Source organism: Amblyraja radiata, chromosome 6 (assembly GCF_010909765.2).
Source record: "Amblyraja radiata isolate CabotCenter1 chromosome 6, sAmbRad1.1.pri, whole genome shotgun sequence".
NCBI lineage: Eukaryota > Metazoa > Chordata > Chondrichthyes > Rajiformes > Rajidae > Amblyraja > Amblyraja radiata.
The window spans coordinates 100,820,833-100,848,167 of NC_045961.1; the positions used below are offsets into that span (position 1 = coordinate 100,820,833).

A 27,335-nucleotide genomic window follows, 5' to 3' on the forward strand; every position below is an offset into this window, starting at 1 on the left:
CAGGAATAGCTACTCCCCCACAGCCATCAGGCTATTAAACTTGGCTTGGTCAAAACTCTGATTATTAATAGCCCATTATCTGTTTATTTGCACTTTATCATTTTATTTATTCATGTGTGTATATACATATACAATGGTATATGGACACACTGATCTGTTTTGTAGTCAATGCCTACTATGTTCTGTTGTGCTGAAGCAAAGCAGGGACACATGACAATAAACTAATTTGAACTTGAGTAGACTTGATGGGCTGAATTGCTTCTGCCCCTATCTCATGATCTAATGAGGAAGGTGCTGGACCCAATCATTTCCCAGTGCACTAGAGATAGGAGATGCTAGAACTACCACTGTCTAGTTTACTAGAGAAAGGAGGTACACAAAATGCTGGGGAAACTCAGCGGGTGCAGCAGCATCTATGGAGCAAAGGAAATAGGCAACGTTTCGGGCCGAAACCCTTCTTCAGACTGATGGGGGGGAGAAGGAAGGAAAAAGGGGAGGAGGAGGAGCCCGAGGGTGGGGGGATGGGAGGAGACAGCTCGAGGGTTGAGGAAGGGGAGGAGACAGCAAGGGCTAGCAAAACTGGGAGAATTCAACGTTCATGCCATCCGGACGCAAGCAACCCAGGCGGAATATGAGGTGCTGTTCCTCCAATTTCCGGTGTTGCTCACTCTGGCAATGGAGGAGACCCAGGACTGAGAGGTCGGATTGGGAATGGGAGGGGGAGTTGAAGTGCTGAGCCACCGGGAGTTCAGGTAGGTTATTGCGGACTGAGCGGAGGTGTTCGGCGAAACGATCGCCCAACCTCCGCTTAGTCTCCCCGATGTAAATCAGCTGACATCTAGAGCAGCGGATGCAGTAGATGAGGTTGGAGGAGATACAGGTGAACCTTTGTCGCACCTGGAGCGACAGCTTGGGCCCTTGAATGGAGTCGAGGGGGGAGGTGAAGGGACAGGTGTTGCATTTCTTGCGGTTGCAACGGAAAGTGCCCGGGGAGGGGGTGGTAGAGAGGGAAGGGAAGAATTGACAAGGGAGTTGCGGAGGGAGCGGTCTTTGCGGAAGGCAGACATAGGGGGAGATGGGAAGATGTGGCGAGTGGAGTGCTAGAGAAAGGAGGTGGTTTTAGACTCAATCGCTGCCCAGTGGAATAGTAATGGGAGGTGCTCGATACAATCACCGCCTTGTTTTATTGAGATGGGAGGTGCTGGTTGGAGCTGTGGGATATTAGGAGGCGGGGAAGCAGAGACACACACACACACACTTCCCTCTGTAGACCAGCCCCAGAGGTTGATGTGGAGTGAACCTCCTCTCTCGCCGGTCCTCAGCTTCCCCCCACCCCAGACCCCCAACCAAGCACCGCTTCAATCTTGGACATTTCCCTTGCCCTCTTCCATTGCATTCGAGCAGCGGCTGCAGAAAGAGCGAGTGGGTGAGTGATCGTGCGTTGAATGTTCGCCCCGCTGATGTTGGACTTTCCCCCCACGGTGGGTTTAAGCCCAACAATTTGAAAGTGATTGGGGGTGGTGGGGAGAAGCGGGGGGCTTGTGTGGGACATCTCTGGGTCCATTCGCCGGCGGGTTCAGTGAACGAAGTGGGGCAGCTAGCAGCAGTAGCGAGGGGAGGAGGGTGGCAGTCAGGCAGGCACTCTGTGTGATTCTGGACTGGACTTGGCCGCGGCTCTGTCTGTGGCGCTGACTCATGTTTAGTGCTGTGCTTCTTCCTTGTGTCGGCGAGTTTATCCTCGAGGTGTGTTGGTTTTTTGCATAAAAATGTGTGTCTGTGTGTCTCTGTGTGTGTGGCTCTGTGTGTGTGTGTATGTGGCTCTGTGTGTGTGTGTATGTGGCTCTGTGTGTGTGTGAGGCTCTGTGTGTGTGTGTGGCTCTGTGTGTGTGTGTGTGTGTGGCTCTGTGTGTGTGTGTGTGTGGCTCTGTGTGGCTCTGTGTGGCTCTGTGTGTGTGTGTGGCTCTGTGTGTGTGTGTGTGTGTGGCTCTGTGTGTATGTGGCTCTGTGTGTGTGTGAGGCTCTGTGTGTGTGTGTGTGGCTCTGTGTGTGTGTGTGTGTGTGGCTCTGTGTGTATGTGGCTCTGTGTGTGTGGCTCTGTGTGTGTGTGTGTGTGTGTGTGTGTGTGTGGCTCTGTGTGTGTGTGTGGCTCTGTGTGTGGCTCTGTGTGTGTGTGTGTGTGTGTGTGGCTCTGTGTGCGAGATAATCACTTATGAGGTGTTTGCGCAGAAATGAACCAAAGCGGCCAGCACCAGAGGGGGGTACACAAAACAGCTGGAGAAACTCAGCGGGTGCAGCAGCATCTATGGAGCGAAGGAAATAGGCAACGTTTCAGGCCGAAACCCTTCTTCAGAGGGGGTATGTGTGCACGAGAGTGTGTGTATTTGGACGAGAATGTGTGTGCACAAGGTTCTGTGCATAGGTATGTATATGAGGCTGTGCGTGGGTATGCGTATATGTGGCTGAGGGGGAGGGTGTGGGGGTGTGTGTGTGCGCATGAGTGTGTGTCTGAGGCTCTGTGTTTGTGGGTATGTGTGGGTGGATGAGGGGGTATATGTGTGTGTACATATGAGTGTGTGTGTACATATGAGTGTGTGTGTACATATGAGTGTGTGTACATATGAGTGTGGGGGTGTAGATGAGTGAGTAGATGGGAGAGAGAGCGAGAGTGGATAAGAGTGCGTGTGTGCGCGCTTGAGGGTGAATGCATGAATGTGGGTGTGTATATGTGAACACGCATGAGGGTGTGTGTGCACAAGAGTGTGTGTGTGTGTGTGTCTGAGTGAGTGTGTATATGTCTGTCAATGTGTGAGTGTCGGGGGGGAAGATGGGGAGAAGACATTGATAACTTGCAGCTTAGTTAGAGATACAGAGCGGACTGAGTCTGTGCCAACCCGTACACTTGTGGAGTGTGGAAGACAGAAAATGCAGAGGACGGGTTAATATGATACCCTTCTCTCCCCATGCAATCATCTGACCAAATAGACCCATGTACACTGGTGCCCCCCCTGTCATTGTGAGTCGCAGGGTGATTGATGAAGCAAAGACTGCAACAGTAACTTTGATGTTGATAAAATACAAAGGCTACCATCAGTGATGGAACAACAAGTGATAAGATTTCTGACTTTAAGCTACCTGACCTGCTGAGCAATTCCAGCACTGTGTGTCTCCCCCCCCACACACACACGCACGCACACACACACACACACACACACACACACACACACACACAAATACTGTGTCCTATTGCATCTGCTACCTGCACACAAGGGGCAATTGTACAGAGGATAATTGACCTCCAAAGCCGCACGTTTTTGTGCTGTGAGAGGAACCCAGAGGAAAGCATGCAAACTCCACACGCACAGCGCCCCAGGTTGGGATCGAACCTGGGGTCGTGTGGCAGCAGCTCTACCAACTGCGCCACTGTGCCGTCCCTGGAAAAAATAGACGTTAGACGATTTCAAATTCAGATTTAGATGTTAGAATATTTGAAGGTTATGGAGGAATATTGGGACAGGTGTCGGAGGTTGCGGGGAGAGGGCTGGAGAATGGGGTTTGGGGGGGGAGAGATAGATCAGCCATGATTGAATGGCGGAGTAGACTTGATGGGCCGAATGGCCTAATTCTACTCCTATCACTTATGACCTTCATATTTAATGGGACTCTGCTCTGTATTTCATTGTTGTTTATGCCAGAGCACTGCTGTTTTTTCATGCTCCCGCTCCCTCTGTGTTGCGCTATTAAACATGTACATGTGACTGTCGAAGAGGCCAGAGGCGGATTGCCTGTGTTGACCAGATGTTGCGAAGGCAGTTTTAATCCCTCGCGTCTGCATTCACTGGGCTCAATCAGGTTTCTATTACCTGCGCAGTTGACAATAAATGATTCTGGAAAGATTGAAAAGACTAGGCTTGTATTCACTGGAGTTTAGAAGGATGAGGGGCAATCTTATAGAAACATATAAAATTATAAAAGGACTGGACAAGCTAGATGCAGGAAAATGTTCCCAATGTTGGGCGAGTCCAGAACCAGGGCCCACACAGTCTTAGAATAAAGGGGAGGCCATTTAAGACTGAGGTGAGAAAAAACTTTTTCACCCAGAGAGTTGTGAATTTGTGGAATTCCCTGCCACAGAGGGCAGTGGAGGCCAAGTCACTGGATGGATTTAAGAGAGAGTTAGATAGAGCTCTCGGGGCTAGTGGAATCAAGGAATATGGGGAGAAGGCAGGCACGGGTTATTGATAATGGACAATCAGCCATGATCACAATGAATGGCGGTGCTGGCTCGAAGGGCCGAATGGCCTCCTCCTCCTGCACCTATTTTCTATGTTTCTATGAAAGTCATAGACCCAAGCCGCGCAAACATTGGATTCCCTAAGTCCATGCTGGCTATCAGATACTCACCTATACCAATGCAACACTAATCCTACATCACCTTTTACTCACCTTCTTTAGTTTTAGATATACAGGCCCTTCGGCCCACCAAGTCCATGTTGACGAATGATCACGGTACACTTGTTCATTGTTATCCCAGTGTTGCACCACTATGGGGGAATTTACAGAAGCCAATTAACCTGTAGACCTGCATGTCCTTGGAATGTGAGAGAAAACCCACGCGGTCACAGGGAGAACGTGCAAACTCCACACAGACAGCACCCGAGGTCCGGATCGAACTCTGGTCCCTGGCATGAAGAGGCAGCAACTCTACCGCTACGCCACTGTGCCAACTGATCACGATTCCCAGACTCTACTCAAACTTACACTGGAGATTATCAGTGCTCACGTAAGCTACCAACAAGCACATCCATAAAATGTGAAGGGAAATTGGAACCCCCATGCGGTCACAGTGAGAACGTGCGAACTCCACACGGACAGCCCCAGACTGGAGTTGTGAGACAGAAGCTTTGCAAGCGGTACCATTGTGCTTCTGAAGTGGAATTGTATTGGAAGTGGGCTGTACCCTGACAAGCTAGTCATTCCGGGTGGCCCAGCGGTTTTCTCCGTGACCTGTGTGGGTTTTCTCCGAGATCTTCAGTTTCTTCCCACACTCCAAAGACGGTTTGTAGGTTAATTGGCTTAGTATAAATGTATAATGTAAAAATGTCCCGTGTGTGTAGCATCAGTGTTTAGTGTCAAGTCAACGTTATTTGTCACATACACATACAAGATGTACAGTGAAATGAAGGTGTCAATGCCTGCGGGATTGTGCAGAACAACAGAACAGAACCAGTATTTACATTAAATAAAAAGACACAAGTGATTACGCCCTGGTGAGATCAGAGTTTACAGTCCTGACGGCCTGTGGGAAGAAACTCCGTCTCATCATCTCTGTTTTCGCAGCGTGACAGCGGAGGCGCTTGCCTGACCGTAGGGTTTGGACACGCTAGAGGCAGGAAACATGTTCCTGATGTTGGGGGAGTCCAGAACTAGGGGGCACTGTTTAAGAATAAGGGGTAAGCCATTTAGAAGAGAGACGAGGAAAAACTTTTTCAGAGTTGTCTTCTTCTTCTTGCGTATGGTGTTGTTGATTCACTTTTTTCTCTCACATCGGTTGTTTCGACAATAATCGATCAGGCACCAGGTTTGCTTTAAACGTACGTTTATTGAGCAGGAGTCTTCACACAGGTTACAACCTAGCAAAGAGTCTAGCTGACTGCCCTTAATTGCAATGCTTTATATACATTAATGCCACCGTTTAGCCCCCCTCCCACATTACCCAAACAATCGACAGACCTGTACACAATGGGAGAGGTACAATGGTTATGATAACAGGCACATACACAATGGGAGATGTACAATGGTCATGATAACAGGCACATACACAATGGGAGATGTACAATGGTCCTGATAACAGGCACATACACAATGGGAGATGTTAATTATTGGAACAATCCTAGAGCTAAGACAGGGAGTACACAATGGGAGATGTTAATTATTGGAACAATCCTAGAGCTAAGACAGGGACATTTCTCAGACATTCGGGAGCCAGTGGGTTGCATATTCTTCAGCCTTCTGAAACTCAGCCACCTCAATCAGACGAGTGCGGGGAAGATCAAAGTTGCGAATATGCAGCATCAGCAGGATAATGTGTATTTCTCAGGATCACAACTTCCTGAGGCCTGCAGCCACATAGTCAGCAACTTTGGTGAGCAGACATTTTAAGTTTCAACCCAGTTCACCTGACCTCCATTTTCCCTTCACATAACCATTTTACAGTGCTGATTCAAGATTTACATTCACATTCCCCCCTTTTGCCATTTTTATGGCAACACTCACAGTCCATTTAAAAGTCCCATTCGCCGAATCTCGTAACCTTCTAGTTCCCTGGCCAAGGCTTCTTGGACCGTCCGACCCTTGTCCCCCAATTCTCCTTCCTCACTCACTTCATCGTTGTCGCTGTCGTTGGGGAATGGTAACAGTTTCTCCTGCTCACGATGGCCTAGCTGGTGCTCTTGACGCCATCCTAGATCCATTATAGCAATTGTCGTAGGAGTGGTTATTGTTCTTAGGTAGCGGTAAGCAGTTGGCCGGTGGAGCAAGAAGCATATCATAGTCGATGCTGATGGGCTTGACAGGGACCATTTCTTTTCCCTGGCACTTCACCAATCGTTTGGTTCTGCCCCATGCAGGGGATGGGGTAAACAGGGAGGTAACTGATGTCATTTGTGGATAACAAACCACCTGCCCCTTCCCGAATAGCTCGTTGTGTGCCTGGATGAATAAATTGGAGTCTTCTCGTTCCCCTCTCTTTCCTCGTTCGTTCCGTCCATGTTCAGGCTTTGTCCATTTCCAGCCAACACCGATTAACCCTGCAGTGGTCACCACTAATATGAATGCCACAAAGACCCTCATCTCAGCGATTTATTTCGTATCTGTGAAGATAAGGGAGGGAAAAAGAAAAGAACGTGCAATTTCATGGCAAAATTAATTCGTGCCCTGCTTCCCGTGGACTGGATCCCCCTCCCTGACCTTGACCTCCCCCCTTTGCTTGGTGTCACCAATCACTTTGCAATGGTGCAAATGCACCCATGCCGATCGTCCTTCTACCTTTACTGCGGTGGGGGTGGTGAGGAGAACCTGGAAGGGGCCCAACCATCGAGGAGAAAGGGTGTCTTTACGAACCCAATTCTTAATCAACACATAAGAGCCCGGGGTGATCCGTCCATTAACGGGAAAATCTATGTCGCCCACATAAGCGGCCTTGACCTCCCCATGAATCTCACGCAGGGCCCTTGTAAGGGCAAGGACGTAAGAGACCATCTCCTCCGTCATGTGATGCAATGTCATTGTGGCCGGGATAATGTCTGTCCAGGGGGTGCGCAGAGGTCGGCCATAGATGATCTCTGCAGGAGACAACCTTGTCTTCCCTGCTGGAAGGACTCTGATCTGGAACAAAGCAACAGGCAACATTTTAACCCATGTGGAGCCTGATTGGTCCACCAGCTTGGCAAGCTTGGTCTTCAGGGTCTGGTTCAAGCGTTCCACCATTCCTGCAGCCTGTGGGCGATAAGCACAATGCAGCCGCTGAGTTACTCCCAGCTGTCGGCACAATTCTTTATTGATAGCGGCAATAAAGTGAGGGCCGTTATCTGAACTGATGGTGTTTGGAACCCCAAATCGAGGAACAAACTGCCGTAATAAAATAGACACCACCGTAGAGGCAGTACAATCAGTGGTGGGAAAGGCTTCAATCCACCTAGAAAACACATCAACAATAACAAGTACATGTTTATAACACTGACACTTAGGCAAATCAATAAAATCCATCTGTAAGGTTTCAAACGGAGCAGTAGGTAATGGAGTACGACCTGTCTGGCAGACAACTCCTTTACCTGGGTTGTGTGTCGCACAGGTGAGGCACCGTGCGCTAGTTTGTGCTGCCAAAACCTTAAGTCGAGGATGCCACCATGCCTGTAAGAGAGCGTCTACTAGCAGGGTGGCCCCACAGTGAGTGGCTAGATGTAGGCAATCAACGACCCAGGTCGCTAACTGGTCTGTCATACAGGTCTGTCCGGCCGGCGTGAGCCACAGTCCAGAGTCAGCCTTCCGACAGCCCAGCTGCTCCCATTCCATTATAACATTAGCAGAGGCGTCCCCCTGTAAGAGCAATACATCATTTATGGTTGGCATAGGTTTCTCAGATTCAGACGAGCCCATATAAAGGCTTTTCACCTGCCTCATCATACTACCCACCACTTTAAATCTATCGCGTGAAGCACACTTAGCCGCTTCGTCAGCCAACCTGTTACCGATTTGGACCGGGGAATCTCCTGTCGTGTGAGCCGCACATTTGCGGACACAGGACTGGCAACGGGGGCAGGCTGGTTCAACGGGGGTGCTCCACGGACTCCCCAAGGATAATCCTCTACCTCCTCCTCGTCGTCACCTCCCAAATCTATGCCAGCCACCGACTTACGTAAGTCTTTATCTACCTTGGCCTTATTTTGTCTCTCTCTCTGCTGACGATCCTTACTTTCCTTTGCATGCCTGCATTCTTGTTTTAATACTGTCACTGACTTCTCCTGACCCCCCTCGGTCAGGGGTATTCCTAGTTTCAAGGCATTATTCTGCCAACTGGCCGTTAAAGACCGTGCCTTTTCTTTGTTACAATGATCGATCCACAACTGAATGGCCTTTTTATATATATATTTTCTATCCGTTTTCCATATCACACTTTGAGCCCTTGACAACACACCCATATCATTGGAACCCCCTTCAGGCCATTCATCCTTCCCCAGTTTATGAATGAGTCCTCCCGACATACGCCTAAAGGTCTCCTCCATTTCTGGATGCAAGAAACATAGCTGATGTAATGGCCGGTCTGGGTGACTACTGGTGTCCATACCATTACCCATTTTTAAACTTATAATATCACACACAATATTTCAGGGTTAACCGCGAGTCCTTGGTTCTGCCGTATCTCACTCGGTCACTTCAATTCCTGACCTTCGCATGGAGGATTTCCTCTCTTAACAACCAGTCTAAGGCGGACTTTCTGTGAGATACGGAGGTACCTTGGTCTCGGTTAACACTCAATACTTTTTAATCCGACGATTCAATATACACTTATGCTATTACACACCAATAGTTCAGGGTTAACCGTGAGTCCTTGGTTCCGCCGTATCTCACTCGGCCACTTTAAAGCGGACTTTCTGTGAGGTACGGGGTACCTTGGTCTCGGCTAACACTCAATACTTGTTAACTCTTTCAGGGTTAACCTAGAGTCCTTGGTTCCGCCGTATCTCACTTGGTCACTTCAATTCCTGACCTTCGCGTGGAGGATTTCCTCTCTTAACAACCAGTCTAAGGCGGACTTTCAGTGAGATACGGAGGTACCTTGGTCTCGGTTAACGTCTCAATACCAGTTAACTTCCTATACACAGTGCACTCCTCTTATATACCGTCTACGGTCCCCCTCTACGGGGTTTTTTTATCCGCTCGATCAGACTAGGATAATCCTCGAGACGGTCACACAAATATCCCAACCAAAATTTCAGGGTTAACCGTGAGTCCTTGGTTCCACCGTATCTCACTCGGCCACTCTAAAGCGGACTTTCTGTGAGATATGGGAGTACCTTGGTCTCGGTTAACACTCAATACTTGTTAACTCTTTCAGGGTTAACCTAGAGTCCTTGGTTCCACCGTATCTCACTCAGTCACTTTGAAGTGGACTTTCGGTGAGATATGGGGGTACCTTGGTCTCAGTTAACGTCTCAATACTAGTTAACTTCCTATACACAGTGCACTCCTCTTATATACCGTCTACGGTCCCCCTCTACGGGGTGTTTTTTATCCGCTCGATCAGACTAGGATAATCCTCGAGACGGCCCTATCCCAGTGCCCACAACCGGAACGTTCGGATGTCGTCCCACCAACTGACGCAAGTCAGCGAATTACCCTGCTACGCCGGGATACGAGGAAGGACCAAGAGGAGATTTAACTAAATCTACTCACTTGGCGGTACCTCCTTCACATCGATCCCGTCGCCCAGTGGATTCACTCGCCGGCTCGATCAGTCGCTGGTTGACATCCCACCGCTGCCACCAAATGTTGATTCACTTTTTTCTCTCACATCGGTTGTTTCGACAATAATCGATCAGGCACCAGGTTTGCTTTAAACGTACGTTTATTGAGCAGGAGTCTTCACACAGGTTACAACCTAGCAAAGAGTCTAGCTGACTGCCCTTAATTGCAATGCTTTATATACATTAATGCCACCGTTTAGCCCCCCTCCCACATTACCCAAACAATCGACAGACCTGTACACAATGGGAGAGGTACAATGGTTATGATAACAGGCACATACACAATGGGAGATGTACAATGGTCCTGATAACAGGCACATACACAATGGGAGATGTACAATGGTCCTGATAACAGGCACATACACAATGGGAGATGTTAATTATTGGAACAATCCTAGAGCTAAGACAGGGAGTACACAATGGGAGATGTTAATTATTGGAACAATCCTAGAGCTAAGACAGGGACATTTCTCAGACATTCGGGAGCCAGTGGGTTGCATATTCTTCAGCCTTCTGAAACTCAGCCACCTCAATCAGACGAGTGCGGGGAAGATCAAAGTTGCGAATATGCAGCATCAGCAGGATAATGTGTATTTCTCAGGATCACAACTTCCTGAGGCCTGCAGCCACATAGTCAGCAACTTTGGTGAGCAGACATTTTAAGTTTCAACCCAGTTCACCTGACCTCCATTTTCCCTTCACATAACCATTTTACAGTGCTGATTCAAGATTTACATTCACATTGTGCACAGCCTAAAGTTATCGGACAACTTGTTCTATTTGATCTTATTTGATTTTGCCAGCCGGGTTGATTGCATTCATCGAAATAGGGCGGACCACGTGAAGGTTGCAATCTCCCACCCCACAGAGAGTTGTGAGTCTGTGGAATTCTGTGGAGTCAGAGGGGGGTGGAGGCCGGTTCTCTGGATGCTTTCAAGAGAGAGCTAGATAGGGCTCTTAAAGATAACGGAGTCAGGGGGTATGGGGAGAAGGCAGGAACGGGGTACTGATTGTGGATGATCAGCCATGATCACATTGAATGGCGGTGTTGGCTCGAAGGGCCGAATGGCCTACTCCTGCACCTATTGTCTATTGCCACCTATCCATGTTCTCCAGAGATGCTGCCTGGCCTGCTGAGTTACTCCAGCACTTTGTGTCTTCTTTTGTAAACCAGGATCTGCAGTTCCTTGTATCTTACACTCTTGGAAGCAGACGGTAAAATAAAATTCTACCACTAGTGAGAATAGGGTGAGGGTGGGATGTTTAAGAGTGACCTCAGGGCAACTTTTCACACAGAGGGTGGTCCGTATCTGGAATGAGCTGTAGAAGCAGATACTATTATGGCTTTCAATGGACATTTCGGTAGATAAATAGATGTGAATGGTTTAGTGGGATCTGGGCTAAATGCAGGCAAATGAGACTAGCCCAGAATGCTAACTTGGTCAGTACAGATAAGTAGGATTGTAGGGCATGTTTCCATGCTGTATAGTTTTATGACACTATGACTCCAAGTGCAAGTTCAATACAGTAAATATGTAATAGTGTATTTTTCTAATGATTAGCTCTCTCTGCTTATACTTAGAACATGTAGCAAAGTTCTGCACGAAATATGGACTTTGGTATTGAATCTTCTACGAAACTTCCTCAAGGTTTAAGATAGTCATTAATAAGGATGACTTTAATGAGATTAACACTACCTTAAGCGACTGCATGCGTTTGGCGCGACCAGACGGAAGCGGAGTTCGCGCGTGACGTAATTTACGTCATACTCACCAATCAGCTGGGCAGGAGGCGGGTCGACTGAATTTGGGCGTCGCACGACGTCGGGTGGTGACGTCATCACGATTTTTGAAGCCCCGCGCGATGTCGGGACCAGCCCTGCACAACTCCGTACGCCTCCGCGCTTCGAAGTGGGACCGGCCCCGTACGCCTCAAGCGACCACGTTTGGTCGCGCTAGACGCATGCAATCGCATGCAAGTGGGACAGGCCCTTTACACTCTATGCCAACCTGCGATCATCTCATACACTAACACTACCCTGCACACACTAGGGACAATTTACTATTCACATAAGCAGATTAACCAACAAATTTGTCCTCTGGATTGTGGGAGGAAACCGGAGCATCCGGCAAAAACTCAAGGGGAGAAGGTGCCAACTCCGTACAGACAACAGCCATGGTCAGGATCGAACCCGGGTCTCTGGCGCTGTGAGGCAGCACCCCGACTGCTATGCCACCGTGCCGCACCCAATAAGTCTGGATCTTGGGGGGGAAAGTGGTAGATGGAGGAAGGTTAAATTACAATGTTATTAGTCAGGAGCGAGGGAAAGAAAATTGGAAGCAGCTGTTACAGGATAACTGTTCAGCGTTCTTGAGCAGCAAGTTGCAGTAAGTTGGATGGAAACTGGAGGTGAGGGAAAGAATCCTGGAACGCCGGAGAGATTGGAAATTTGGTCAAAATGAAAACATATGTAAGATTTAGTAAGATGAAACCAGACAGGGCCTTTCACGACTTTACGGAAAGGTCGGCACAGTAGCGTAGCAGTAGAACTACCACCTTGCAGCGCCAGAGACCCGGGTTTGATTCTTACTACGGGTGCTGTCTGTACAGAGTTTGTACGTTCTCCCCGTGACCTGCGTGGGTTGTCTCTGAGATCTTTGGTTTCTTCCCACACTCCAAATTTCCGTACATGTTTGTAGGTTAATTGGCTTGGTGTAAATGTAAAATTGTTCCAAGTGGGTGTAGGGTAGTGTTAATGTGCGGGGATCGCTGGTCGGTGTGAGCTCGGTGTGCCAAAGGGCCTGGTTCCACGCTGCATCTCTGAACTAAACTAAAGCACCCAAGAACTTGAGCGGGCAATTAGGACGGGCATGAAACGTGTTTAACAAGTAGGGATTAAACAGATTGTATTCATGCATTAAAAAATGATGGGAACATGAGAGAGGGGAGGGCCACTTAAGGATAAGGGAGGAAATTTAGGCTGAGATTCATAGCCAATTAACCTATAATCCTTAGGTAGACAAAAATGCTGGAGAAACTCAGCAGGTGAGGCAGCATCTATGGAGCTGAGAGCCTCGCCCGCTGAGTTTCTCCAGCATCTGCAGTTCCTTCTTAAACATAACCTATAAACCTTTACGTCTTTGGAGTGTGGGAGGAAACCCGGTGAAAAGCCACGCGTTCGATTGGCAGCCTCGCCAACAGTCTGTCTGTTTTTCATATTTTTTTATTTTTAGTGTGTTTTAAAAGTTTGTGCGAATGTTCTCTGGTTAGTTTTATTTGGGGGTCGGGGGAAACTTATTTCAATCTCTTATCCTTGCCGGAGAAGCGGTTGTTTTCCGGATCGTATCTCCGGTCGCTCTGCGGCCTAACATCGTGGAGCTGGAGGCCTCGCTCGGTGGAGCTGATCCTTTGCCTGGGATGGCTCTGACCGCGGACTTTACCATCGAGAGTTCGCAGTCTCGGGAGAGGCCGTAGACGACGGGAGCCCCAACGGCACAGAAGGTTCGACAAGCCCCAACCTGGTCGGCACTGAGATTCCCCCCCGATGCAGGAGCTGAACGCCCCAACGTGGAGGGCCAAACGCCGCCGGCTACGGGAGTCAAGATCGCCCTGTTAACGGAAGGCTCAAGGCCCCCGACCGCGGGAGAACAAAGATGGGAAGAAGTGAGGAATGTGGAGGAGTCACTGTGGTGGATGTTTATGTTAAAATGTATTTTGTGTGTTCCGTTGCTTTTTATTTGTATGAGTGACTTGGCAAATGAAATTCCTCGTATTTGCAAAACATACTTGGCTAATAAAGTATGATTCAAGATTCAAGAGAGTTTATTGTCATGTGTCCCAGATAGGACAATGGAATTCTTGCTTTGCTTCAGCACAACAGAACATAGTAGGCATGAATACAGAACAGATCAGTGTGTCCATATACCATTGTATAAATATATACACACATGAATAAATAAAACATAAAAATGCAAATAAACAGATAATGGGCTATTAATGTTCAGAGTTTAGTTTGAGATGAGTTCAATAGCCTGATGGCTGTGGGGAAGTAGCTATTCCTGAACCTGGTCGTTGCAGTCTTCAGGCTCCTGTACCTTCTACCTGAAGGTAGCGGGGAGATGAGTGTGTGGCCAGGATGATGTGGGTCCTTGATGATGCTGCCAGCCTTTTTGAGGCAGCGACTGCGATAGATCCCCTCGATGGAAGTGAGGTCAGAGCCGATGATGGACTGGGCAGTGTTTACTACTTCTTGTAGTATTTTCCTCTCCTGGGCGCTCCTGCGCATTGTTAATGGGGAGAACGTACAAGCTCCGTCAGTGTACAGGGTGATCGCTGGTCGGCGCGGACTCGGTGGGTCAAAGAGCCCGTTTCCACGCCGTGTCTCTAAAGCCTAAAACACTTGATGTCAGGATTGAACCCAGTTCACTGGCGCTGTGGGGCAGCAGCTCTACAAGCTACACCACCAAGGCTAGTTTATTTGAGTCAAGGAGAAACACTGGGGCTTTACACAGATGACGGAACAGTGTTCTCTAAAGAGCTGGCAGAATGCCAGGCAAATAATTTAAGAAATGAACCACATGTTGAATATGTACGACTAAATGTTTGAATTCATGCCCTTTAATTGGGATGTCTTGTTCAACTTTGGATGTCTTGTTCAGGGCGACCCCCAGACTATCCTTGATCTGACTTTGCTGGCTTTACCTTGCACTAAATGTTATCCCCCTATCGTGTACCTGTACACTGTAAATGGCTCGATTGTAATCATGTATTGTCTTTCCGCTGATTGGATAGCACGCAGCAAAAGCTTTTCACTGTACCTCGATACACGTGACAATAAACTAAACTAAACACACTCTCATCCACACACATCTATCTATACATGTCAGACCGACAGGTCTGAATGACAATAAAGGAATTCAATTCAATTCAATTCATCCGCATGTAGAAAGCATTTTAAAGGCATGCCACATAGCACAGCTTGGGAAAGGTTCCATTCAAGAAATTGCAGAGAATTGCGGACGAGTCCTGGACCATTTCCCTTCCATTGATTCGTATTGTGTTCATTGTGTTTTTTGTTTTTTTTCTGTCATGACTGCATGGCACGAAATTTCGTTCAAACTTGTTTGAATTACATTAAAGGAAATTCAATTCAATCTATACTTCCCGCTGCCTCGGCAACGCCGCTAGCATAATTAAGTTTGTGTCTCAGCCCGGTCACTTCCCCTTCTCCCCTTTTCTTAATTATCTGTGAATCTAACTGTTTTGTGGCGTAGCGGTAGAATTGCTGCCTTACAGCGCCAGTGACCTGGGTTCGATCCTGACTACTGGTGCTGTCTGTACGGAGTTTGTATGTTCTCCCCGTGACCACGTGGATTTACTCTGTGTGCTCCTGCTTCCTCCCACATTCCATAGCCTTGCCGGTTTGTAAGTTCATTGGTCTCTATAAATTATTCCTAGTGTGTACGACATAGAACTAGTGCTAGTTACCCAGGACTGGTTTTGTCTGCCTGTCTGTACATACATCTTTATTTAGTGGGCATAGATTGATTAAACTATCACTTTTTACTTTAGAAAACTGGAATAAGACAGTGTTTCTCCAGGAGGGACAGATCCATGGATTTATCTACAATATTTAAGTAAGTGTGACATACTTTGATCAGATTTTGTGCGGTAAATGATTTTCAAGTCCCGTGTATCACAGGAATTTGTTTTGTGCTCGTGTTTAAAACTGCGGCTGCATTAAGTAGCTTTCAAAAGTTCATAAGTTATGGGATCAGAATTGGGTCATTTGTCCCATCAAGTCTACTCTGCCGGAGGTACACAAAAATGCTGCAGAAACTCAGCGGGTGCAGCAGCATCTATGGAGCGATCCTTCGCTCCATAGAAGCTGCTGCACCCGCTGAGTTTCTCCAGCATTTTTGTGCACCTTCGATTTTCCAGCATCTGCAGTTCCTTCTTAAACACTAAGTCTACTCTGCCTACTCTACATGGCTGATCTATCTTTCTCTCTCAACCCCATTCTCCTACCTACCTTCTCGCAATGACACAATTGTTTTATGACAAGATTTTTAATAACTCGTTATGGCATTATCACAGAATGACCTGTGGTCTTAAAGGGCGGCACGGTGGCGCAGCGATAGAGTTGCTGCTTTACAGCGCCAGAGACCCGGGTTCGATCCTCACTATGAATGCTTGCCTGTACGGAGTTTGTACGTTCTCCCCGTGACCTGCGTGGGTTTTCTCCGAGATCCTCCCGCACTCCAAAGATGTGCAGGTTTGTAGGTTAATTGGCTTGGTGTGAAATGCAAATTGTTCCTAATGTGTGTAGGATAGTGTTAGTGTGCGTGGATCGCTGATCAGTGCGGGCTCAGTGGGCCGAAGGGCCTGTTTCAACGCTGTATCTCTAAACTAAACCAAAGACATATTTGTAATGAAATGTATTACCGTTCACTAGGTATTCAACTTACTTTCTCTCCTCTATGTGCAGGAGATATGTGGCCATTATTCTGTGTTACAGTTCTACGCGAATGATCTGTACAACATGTACAGAGACTGACTATCAACCCAACATTGTTCTCATAATGGCAGATGACCTCGGCATTGGGGATATTGGCTGCTATGGAAACAATACCATAAGGTAATGACTTGGGGACAATCTTATTTCCTGTCCGTTGGGTTATGGCCTGGAGCTGAGGGAGCAGGGAAGCCTTGGTTTGTGATTGTAGGACATTGTGACAATTCGGGGTGGTGCAGCGGTAGAGTTGCTGCCTCACTGTGCCTGAGGCCCAGGTTCGATCCTGACCATGGATGCTGGCTGTACGGAGTTTGTACATTCTCCCCGTGACCTGCGTGGGTTTTCCCCAAGTGCTCCAGTTTCCTCCCACACTCCAAAGACGTAAGGGTTTGCAGGTTAATTGGCTATGGTAAAGATTGTAAATTGTCCCTAGTGTGAAGGATAGTGCATGTGTGCGGGGATCACTGGTCGGTGCGGTCTAGGTCAAGTCACAAGTCAAGTCACATTTATTTATATAGCTCATTTAAAAAACAACTCTCGTTGGCCAAAGTGCTTTACATTTGTTATAAGAATAGTATAAACAAACAAACTACATACATATATACATATAGCCCTCGCTCAGTGGACGTCAGGAAAGGCTTGGGAGTATAGATAAGTTTTTAGTCTTGACTTAAAGGAGTCGATGGAGGGGGCAGTTCTGATGGGAAGGGGGATGCTGTTCCACAGTCTAGGAGCTGCAACCGCAAAGGCACGGTCGCCCCTGAGCTTATGCCTAGACAGCGGTGGGCCAAAGGGCCTGTTTCCATGCTATATCCCTAATCTAAACTAAGATTGTTATCTTACATGCTCTGACAGCTCATTCCATGTTCTCACCACAGTCTGTGTGAATAGGTTGCCCCTTAACCATATAACCATATAACAATTACAGCACGGAAACAGGCCATCTCGACCCTTCTAGTCCGTGCCGAACACGTATTCTCCCCTAGTCCCATATACCTGCGCTCAGACCATAACCCTCCATTCCTTTCCCGTCCATATAACTATCCTATTTATTTTTAAATGATAAAAACGAACCTGCCTCCACCACCTTCCCTGCAAGCTCATTCCACACAGCCACCACTCTCTGAGTAAAGAAGTTCCCCCTCATGTTACCCCTAAACTTCTGTCCCTTAATTCTCAAGTCATGTCCCCTTGTTTGAATCTTCCCTACTCTCAGTGGGAAAAGCTTATCCACGTCAACTCTGTCTATCCCTCTCATCATTTTAAAGACCTCTATCAAGTCCCCCCTTAACCTTCTGTGCTCCAAAGAATAAAGACCTAACTTGTTCAACCTTTCTCTGTAACTTAGTTGCTGAAACCCAGGCAACATTCTAGTAAATCTCCTCTGTACTCTCTCTATTTTGTTGACATCCTTCCTATAATTAGGCGACCAAAATTGTACCCCATACTCCAGAATTGGCCTCACCAATGCCTTGTACAATTTTAACATTACATCCTAACTTCTATACTCAATGCTCTGATTTATAAAGGCCAGCACACCAAAAGCTTTCTTTACCACCCTATCTACATGAGATTCCACTTTCAGGGAACTGTGCACAGTTATTCCCAGATCCCTCTGTTCACCTGCATTCTTCAATTCCCTACCTATTAAATATTTCTTCTCTCATCTTAAACTGATATCCTAATAAACTAATTAGAGTCAGAGCTATACAGTACAGATATAGACCCTTTTGTCCATGCTGACCAAGCAGGCATACAAGACTAGTTCTATGTCTATTTCTGTACTGGGCACTGGGCCTGTACTCGCTGGAGTTTAGAAGGATGAGAGGGGATCTCATTGAAACTTCTAAGATTGTTAAGGGCTTGGACATGCTAGAGGCAGGAAACATGCCCCCGATGTTGGGGGGAGTCCAGAACCAGGGGCCACACAGTTTAAGAATAAGGAGTAAGCCATTTAGAACGGAGACGAGGAAACACTTTTTCTCACAGAGAGTGGTGAGTCTGCGGAATTCTCTGCCTCACAGAGGGCAGTGGAGGCAGGTTCTCTGGATACTTTCAAGAGAGAGCTAGATAGGGCTCTTAAAAATAGTGGAGTCGGGGGATATGGGGAGAAGGCAGGAACGGGGTACTGATTGGGGATGATCAGCCATGATCATATTGAATGGCGGTGCAGGCTCGAAGGGCCGAATGGCCTCCTCCTGCACCTATTGTCTATTGAAATGTACTAAATTGTGAAAGGCCAGGATTGAGTGGATGTGGAGAGGATCACTATCACAATCACAATCACAATAATACTTTGAGCCAAGTACGTGTTGTACATACGAGGAATTTCATTTGCCAAGTGAATCACACAATAAAAAGCAACAGAACACACAAAACATATTTTAACATAAACATCCACCACAGTGACTCCTCCCACATTCCTCACTGTGATGGAAGGTGAAAAAAAGTTCAATCTCTTCCCTTTGCTCTCCCGGGGTTGGGGGCCTTGAGCCCTCAGTTGACGGGATGATCTGACTCCCGTAGCCGGTGGCGCTTGGGCCTCCGCATCAGGGTGAACCTGCATTTGGGGGATGTGGATAGGATTTGGGGGATGTGGATAGACTCGGCTTGTACTCTCTAGAATTTAGAAGATTGAGGGGATCTTATAGGAACTTCTCCTTCCCCACTCTTCCACCTCTCTCCCCTACCCCATCTCCCTCCTCCCTTCCCCCTTCCCCACACCTCTCTCCCCCTCCCCTCTCTCTTCCCCTCCCCCACCCCTCTCTCCTCCCCCCTCTCCATCTCCCTTGCCAAAGACATTCTTGCCATAGAGGGAGTACAGAGAAGGTTAACCAGACCATGGGATTCCTGGGATGTCAGGACTTTCATATGAAGAAAGATTCGGCTTGTACTCGCTAAAATTTAGAAGATTGAGGGGGGATCTTATAGAAACTTACAAAATTATTAAAGGGTTGGACAGGCTAGATGTAGGAAGATTGTTCCCGATGTTGGGGAAGTCCAGAACAAGGGGTCACAGTTTAAGGATAAGGGGGAAATCTTTTAGGACCTAGATGAGAATTTTTTTTTTTCACACAGTGAGTGGTGAATCTGTGGAATTCTCTGCCACAGAAGGTAGTTGAGGCCAGTTCATTGGCTATATTTAAGTGGGAGTTAGATGTGGCCCTTGTGGCTAAAGGGATCAGGGGGTATGGAGAGAAGGCAGGGATGGGATACTGAGTTGGATGATCAGCCATGATCATATTGAATTACGGTGCTGGCTTGAAGGGCCGAATGGCCTACTTCTGCACCTATTTTCTATGTTTCTATGTCAGCTACCCCGCGCGGGGTGATCGGGGCAAGGGATTGGCTGCTTCAGACCCACCCACCCCTCCGCCTCCTCCCACATAAAACAAACCAGAAAACATTTACACAAACTTATAAAAAAACAAAAAAAAAACAAAAAGACGAGAAAGCAAACAGACTATTGGCCGGGCTGCCAATCGTTCGGCGCCCCCTGGTGGCCATTTCCACCAGTGGGAGAGTCCAGGGCCAGAGGTCATAGCCTGAGAATTAAAGGTCGTTCCTCCAGGAAGGAAATGATGATGAGGAATTCCTTTCATAGAAACATAGAAAATAGGTGCAGGAGTAGGCCATTCGGCCCTTCGAGCCTGCACCGCCATTCAATATGATCATGGCTGATCATCCAACTCAGTATCCTGTACCTGCCTTCTCTCCATACCCCCTGATCCCTTTAGCCACGAGGATCACATCTAACTCCCTCTTAAATATAGCACAATGAACTGGTCTCAACTACCTTCTGTGGCAGGGAATTCCAGATATTTCATCAAAGAGGGTGGTGAATCTGTGGAATTCTTTGCCACAGAGGGCTGTGGAGGTCAAGTCAGTGGATAATTTTTAGGCAGAGCTAGACAGATTCTTGATTAGTGCGTGTGTCAGGGGTTATGGGGAGAAGGCAGGAGAATGGGGATGTGAGGGAGAGATAGATGAGCCATGATTGAATGGCGGAATAGACTTGATGGGCCAAATGGCCTAATTCTGCTCCTGTCACATGACCTTATGACCTCTCAACCGACCCTGTCCGTATATCAGAGAGAGCGTGGAAACTCCACATAGGGAGGTCAGAGTTGAACCCAGGTTGCTGAGGCTGTGAGGAAGTGGCACTATTCATTCTGCTGACCTGTCTGCTACTTTATTGTGATGTATTTGGTGCTCACATTGAGGGCTCCCCTACATTGGAGGAAGTAAATGCAGATTTAGCTTTGTTTAGATATACAGCGCGGAAACAGGCCCTTCGTCGCACCGAGTCCGCGCCGACCAACGATCCCCGCACACTAACCCTCTCCTACACGTGCTAGGGACATTTACCATTGTACCAATGCCAATTCACCTACAATCCTGTACGCCCTTGGAGCGTGGGAGGAAACCGGAGATCCCGGAGAAAAACCCACGCTGTTCACGGGGGTAGAAAAAATAAACTCAGCGGGTGAGGCAGCATCTATGGAGCGAGGTTTCGGGTTGAGACCCTTCTTCAGTCTGATGTCGGGAGGGGAAAGAAAGGCAGAGGCGGAGACAGTAGTCTTGTGGGAGAGCTGGGAAGGGGAAGGAGGGAGAAAGCAAGGTCTATCAGAAATTAGAGAAGTCAATATTCATACCGCTGGGGTGTAAACTACCCAAGTGAAATATGAGGTGCTGTTCCCCCAATTTGCACTGGGCCTCACTCTGGCCATGAAGGAGGCCCCAGACAGAAAGGTCAGATTGGGAATGGGAGGGGGAGTTGGTGCTGAGGGATCACGGGGGGGATCGTATACTCAGCACTCGTAGCCGGGATCGAAGCTGGGTCTCTAGTGTTGTGCCATCATGCCGCCCATTTGAGTGACTATTTCTCCGAACACCTCCATTCAGTCTGCGAGTGACTCCCAGCTTCCAGTTGCCTGTCACTCGAGTTTGGCACCTCTCTCCTATTCTCTGTTGTTTGGCTTTTTGTACTTTGCACATAGTGAGCCTGAAGTAAATAGTCAGGCTTTCAAGCAAAGCACAAACATTACTCAGTTTAAGCAGGAGTGCAAAACAATTATTTTCCAGAGGTATGAGAATGGGGAAGGGCTGTGCTGATGGTTCAGTTTTAGTTTATTGACACAGTGTGATATACTCATTGTACATAGAATTTGGATCATTGTTCTTAAACTGTATATATGTATGCTTGTGTGCGTGCGTGCATGCATATGGGTGTATATATATACAAGTATGTATGCGGCTTGTGTATCTGTATGTGTGTACGCACACAAACGCGCACGCAGACACGCACATACGCGCGCACGCACACGCACACACACGCGACTGACGGGTTCCCGTTGTGACGCCAGAGATCCCCCTCCCCCTAAGTGCACAGGCGCGGCCGGCAAGTGATGGCGCTGTTTCAAGTTAATTTAATAACTTGGAAAATATAACATTAATCTGAAGGAAACTTGCTTGAAGTGGTATGAAACTGCACTTGAATCTGGTGGCCTTGCAGCCTGCTTGAAATGGAATTTCAAGGAATAGCCGTAAGTCAACTGGCAGCCCACCCGCTGTGAGTGAATGAGCTGCCAGCACAACAGGCTTGAGTGACTGAGCTGCCAGCCCAAGAATCCATTCGGCCCACAATGTCCATACTAGCCCTCTTGAAACCTGCCCACAACACCCATACTAACACACCAGAACCCCCCCCCCCCCCCCCCCCCCCCCCAGAATTGGTGGAGAGGTGGAATATTGCGTTAGGGGACCAGCCCTCCCGTGTGAAGCTGGGACCCAATGGGTCCCACTAAGTCCAGTAACCATTGTTATTTTTCCGACAGAACTCCCAATATTGATCATCTTGCTGAGGAAGGACTGATGCTAACCCATCATTTGGCAGCAGCTCCACTCTGCACGCCCAGTAGGGCCGCCTTCATGACGGGCAGATACCCTATTCGATCCGGTAAGGGAACATATGCAGGTCTGAAGAAGGGTCTCGACCCGAAACGTCGCCTCTCCACCTGGGTCTGAAGAAGTGTCGCAAGTCAACCTGAAACTTCACCTTTCCATGTTCTCCGAGATGGGTCTGAAGAAGGGCCCTGAGCCAAGATTTCACATCCATGCTCTGCAGAGATGTAGCTTGGCCTGCTGAGTTGCACCAGCTCTTTCTGCCCCTTTGTGCATTAATCAGCATCTGCACTTCTTAGACAGACACAAGAAGCTGGAGTAGCTCAGCAGGACAGGCAGCATCTCTGGAGAGAAGGAATGGGTGACGTTTCGGGTCAAGACCCTTCTGCCGTTCTTAATTGGATTACTGTAAGGAACTACATCGAATATTACAGCTCAGAATTAGGCTGTTGAGTCAAGTATTCCATCTCCCCTCCCCCCTCTCTCTCCCCCCCCCCCGCCCTCCTCTCTCTCTCCCCCCCCCTCCTCTCTCTCCCCCCCCCCCCTCCTCTCTCTCTCCCCTCAGCGAACAGCACCTGTTGTCAGGATCTAACCTGGGTCTCTGGTGCTATAATGCTGCAAATCTACCGCTATACCACTGTGCTGCCCAAGTTAGTTTATAATTGTTGTGTGTACCAAGATACAGTGTTCTGTGTTCATCTCGTTTGCACAAACTGATGCATTCATTAATGATACGGTCCAACGGTCGGGTGTAACAAGGTACAAAGAGAGCCCTTTTCCATTCTTCTTTGCATTCAGATCAGTAAGATTATCTGCCTTGCATAAGTACAATGCCCGGTTAGGTACATAATGCATTGAAACAGTCTACTGAGCCTGGGTGCACGAGTCGCCAGGCTTTGGCGCCAGATTACAGTCCCAGCCGCAGCGGGTGATCAAGGCCTGTTGCAGTCGCCCCCTCCATTCCGGTGGTCCCGCGAACCTTCGTCCTCTCCTTGCCCGGCCCTCTTCAACCTTCGTGCCCCAGAGGGTGGGTGCCTCCCGCAGCTGACCATGAAAGGTCTCAGGTCTGTGGAATTCTCTGCCTCAGGTGGACGCAGGTTCTCTGGATGCTTTCAAGAGAGAGCTAGATAGGGCTCTTAAAGATAGCGGAGTCAGGGGATATGGGGAGAAGGCAGGAACGGGGTACTGATTGGGGATAATCAGCCATGATATTGAGTACAGTTTTGGTCTCCTAATCTGAGGAAAGACATTCTTGCCATAGAGGGAGTACAGAGAAGGTTCACCAGACTGATTCCTGGGATGTCAGGACTTTCACATGAAGAAAGACTGGATAGACTCGGCTTGTACTCGCTGGAATTTAGAAGATTGAGGGGGGGATCTTATAGAAACTTACAAAATTCTTAAGGGGCTGGACAGGCTAGATGCAGGAAGATTGTTCCCGATGTTGGGGAAGTCCAGAACAAGGGGTCACAGTTTAAGGATAAGGGGGAAGTCTTTAAGGATCGAGAAGAGAAAAAAAAAATTCACACAGAGAGTGGTGAATCTATGGAATTCTCTTCCACAGAAAGTAGTTGAGGCTAGTTCATTGGCTATATTTAAGAGGGAGTTAGATGTGGCCCTTGTGGCTAAAGGGATCAGGGGGTATGGAGAGAAGGCAGGTACAGGATACTGATTTGGATGATCAGCCATGATCATATTGAATGGTGGTGCAGGCTCGAAGGGCCGAATGGCCTACTCCTGCACCTATTTTCTATTGTCTATTGAAAGCGCGGAAGGCAAGACCATCCCGGTTCTTCCTACTGTCCCTTGTACCAGCGTCTGCCACCGCTGCCGACTCCCTCCACCCTCCCCTCGAGTTCCCAGTCTTCGGAGGCTCGACGACTTCCCTCCCTCTCCCGGCTCCACGGCGGGCGGGCCAGGCCTGCCCTCGGGGTACGGCCGCGGCTCACCGGGACCTTCTACACTCGTGGACGCACTTGTCTTCGTCACGCTGGTCAGGCCGCACCTGGAACATTGCGAGCAACTTTGGAGCCCCATATCTGAGGAAGGATGTGCTGGCTCTGGAGAGGGTCCCAGGAAGGTTTACGAGAATGATCCCAGGAATGAGTGGGTAAACCTATGATGAGTGTTTGTCAGCACTGGGCCTGTACTCGCTGGAGTTTAAAGAATGAGGGGGGGGAGGGACTTCATTGAAACAAACGGGGCCTTTTTTCGCCCTGTATCTCTAAGCCTAACTACACTATAGACGTCAGGGGAAGTGATGCTCAGCTAGCGAGCAGGACAAATGGACTTGTAGCCACAAAACAATTAAGCTGTTAATCTTATTTATTTGCATTTTTATTCAAGGTATGGACAATGGTTACAGAGTCCGTGTCCTAATGTTCACTGGCAGTTCTGGTGGGCTTCCGAAGAATGAAACAACATTTGCAGCAATATTGCAGAAACAAGGATACAACACTGGCATTATAGGTATGTATAACAATGGCCTGTTTCCTTTATCATCATAACTATTTTTGCATATCTTTTTTTCATTTACTCTATATCTCTCAATATCACCGTCTGTGTCCCTCGTTTCCCTTTCCCCCTGACTCTCAGTCTGAAGATGGGTCACGACCCGAAACGTCACCTATTCCTTTCCTCCAGAGATGCTGCCTGACCCGATGAGTTGCTCCAGCTTTTTGTGTCTGTCTTCGGAGTAAACCAGCATCTGCAGTTCCTTCCTACACATTTCATTTGCTTATTCATGGGACGTAGACACTACTGTCAATTGCAATATGTGCTCTTTAGTTTTTTTAGTTTAGTTTAGAGATGCAAGCGGAAACGGGCCCTTCGGCCCACCGAGTCCGCGCTGACTATGCACACTAACACTCTCCCACACAATAATAATAATAATAATAATAATGGATGGGATTTATATAGCGCCTTTCTAATACTCAAGGCGCTTTACATAGCATTATTCATTCACTCCTCAGTCACACTCGGTGGTGGTAAGCTACTTCTATAGCCACAGCTGCCCTGGGGCAGACTGAAGGAAGCGTGGCTGCCAATCTGCGCCTACGGCCCCTCCGACCACCACCAATCACTCACACACATTCACACACAGGCAAAGGTGGGTGAAGTGTCTTGCCCAAGGACACTACGACAGTATGCACTCCAAGCGGGATTCGAACCGGCTACCTTCCGGTTGCCAGCCGAACACTTAGCCCATTGTGCCATCTGTCGTCCCAATCTAATACAATTTACAATGATGCCAAGTCAATTAACCTACAAACCTGTACGTCTTTGGGATGTGGGAGGAAACCGGAGATCCTGGCAAAAACCCACGTGGTCACAGGGAGAACATACAAACTGGGCGGTCACGGTGGCGCAGCGGTAGAGTTGCTGCCTTACAGCGAGTGCAGCGCCAGAGACCTGGGTTCGATCCCTACTACGGGTGCTGTCTGTATGGAGTTTGTACACAGAAGGCAGTGGAGGCCAATTCTCTGAATGCTTTCAAGAGAGAGTTAGATAGAGCTCTAAAATATAGCAGAGTCAGGGGATATGAGGAGAAGGCAGGAACAGGGTATTATTATTATTTTTATTATTATTATTAAAGCTTTATTTCAGACACAGGTCCATATAACACATCAAACAGTACAAAGAATTACAAAGATACATTAAAAAATTGCATATTAGCCTAAAATATATATAAGCTATTGCACCAATGTCGTCTTAGCCTAGAAGTGAATCTATAGCAGCTTTTCAGAGGGCTGACTAGGGCTTCAATTATGTGGTTCTCTGATTTGTCCAGGCGACACATAAAACTAAACACCAGCTGTCTTAAGAGTGCATCGCAGGTTGGCACTCTAGTGGACACAAACAATTGACTGGCACTATGCCACCTAGGGACACGAAGTAGCAACCTCATTGCATCATTGTATGCTACCTTGAGCCTCTGCATACTCTTTTTCTTATAATTAGACCACAATTGAGCAGTATATAACGGTGTGATGTAGGTTCTGAACAGGGAACACTTCACAGAGTCAGAGCACATATAAAACTTCCTTATAAGCATGTTGGCTTGAAGATAAATTTTACAGCGCTGTCGGTAGAGGTCTTTGTCATCCATCCAGTTATCAGATATGACATGACCTAAGTATTTAATTTCCTCACGCACAGCAAGAGGACTGTCTGACAAATAAAAGGTCGGAAAAGTTGATTTCCTGCCCTCAGCGCTTCTAACTATCATTATGCGGCTTTTCTTAGCATTATACTTAATGTCATAATCAAGGCCATACTGAGAGAACACCTTCAGCATCTGCTGCAGCCCAGCACTATATGGACAGAGCAGGACCAGGTCGTCTGCATACATCAGATGATTAACAATAGTGTTGCCCACAAGACAGCCAGTTTTTAGCCTATTTAACTGATTTGACAATTCGTCCATATAGACATTAAATAAAATAGGAGACAAAATTCCTCCTTGCCGCACTCCGTTACTAACACAGAATGGAGCAGATACAACATTGTCCCATTTAACCTGAAACGTTTGATGGGCATACCAGAACACTAAAATTCTCACTAAGAATTTAGGGGCACCTCTATTTAGCAATTTTACAAACAATTGTTCATGATTAATCCTATCAAATGCCTTGGACGCATCAATAAAACATAGAAATACAGATGAATTCAGGCTTGTGTACCTGAACCCAATCTCTTTAAGATTGTGGATGATCAGCCATGATCACAGAGAATGGCGGTGCTGGCTCGAAGGGCCGAATGGCCTCCCCCTGCACCTATTGTCTATTAACCCGAAAGGTCACCCATTCCTTCTCTCCAGAGATGCTGTCCCGCTGAGTTACTCCAGCACTTTGTGTTTATCTTCGATGCAAACCAGCATCTGCAGTTCCTTCCTA

At 47.8% G+C, this 27,335-nt stretch overlaps 1 protein-coding gene across 1 annotated transcript in view; it reads left to right on the plus strand.

The window, feature by feature from the left end:
* Window positions 1–1,196: 1,196 nt before the first annotated feature.
* The window catches only part of LOC116974651 (arylsulfatase H-like), a 59,617-nt gene continuing 33,478 nt past the window's right edge, over window positions 1,197–27,335 (plus strand). The window contains exons 1-5 of the mRNA XM_033023354.1: window positions 1,197–1,426; window positions 15,594–15,658; window positions 16,510–16,659; window positions 22,374–22,495; window positions 24,787–24,909. Of these exons, the coding sequence (XP_032879245.1) occupies window positions 15,636–15,658; window positions 16,510–16,659; window positions 22,374–22,495; window positions 24,787–24,909 (418 nt within the window). The 5' untranslated portion in view covers window positions 1,197–1,426; window positions 15,594–15,635. The remainder of the gene's footprint in view (window positions 1,427–15,593; window positions 15,659–16,509; window positions 16,660–22,373; window positions 22,496–24,786; window positions 24,910–27,335) is intronic.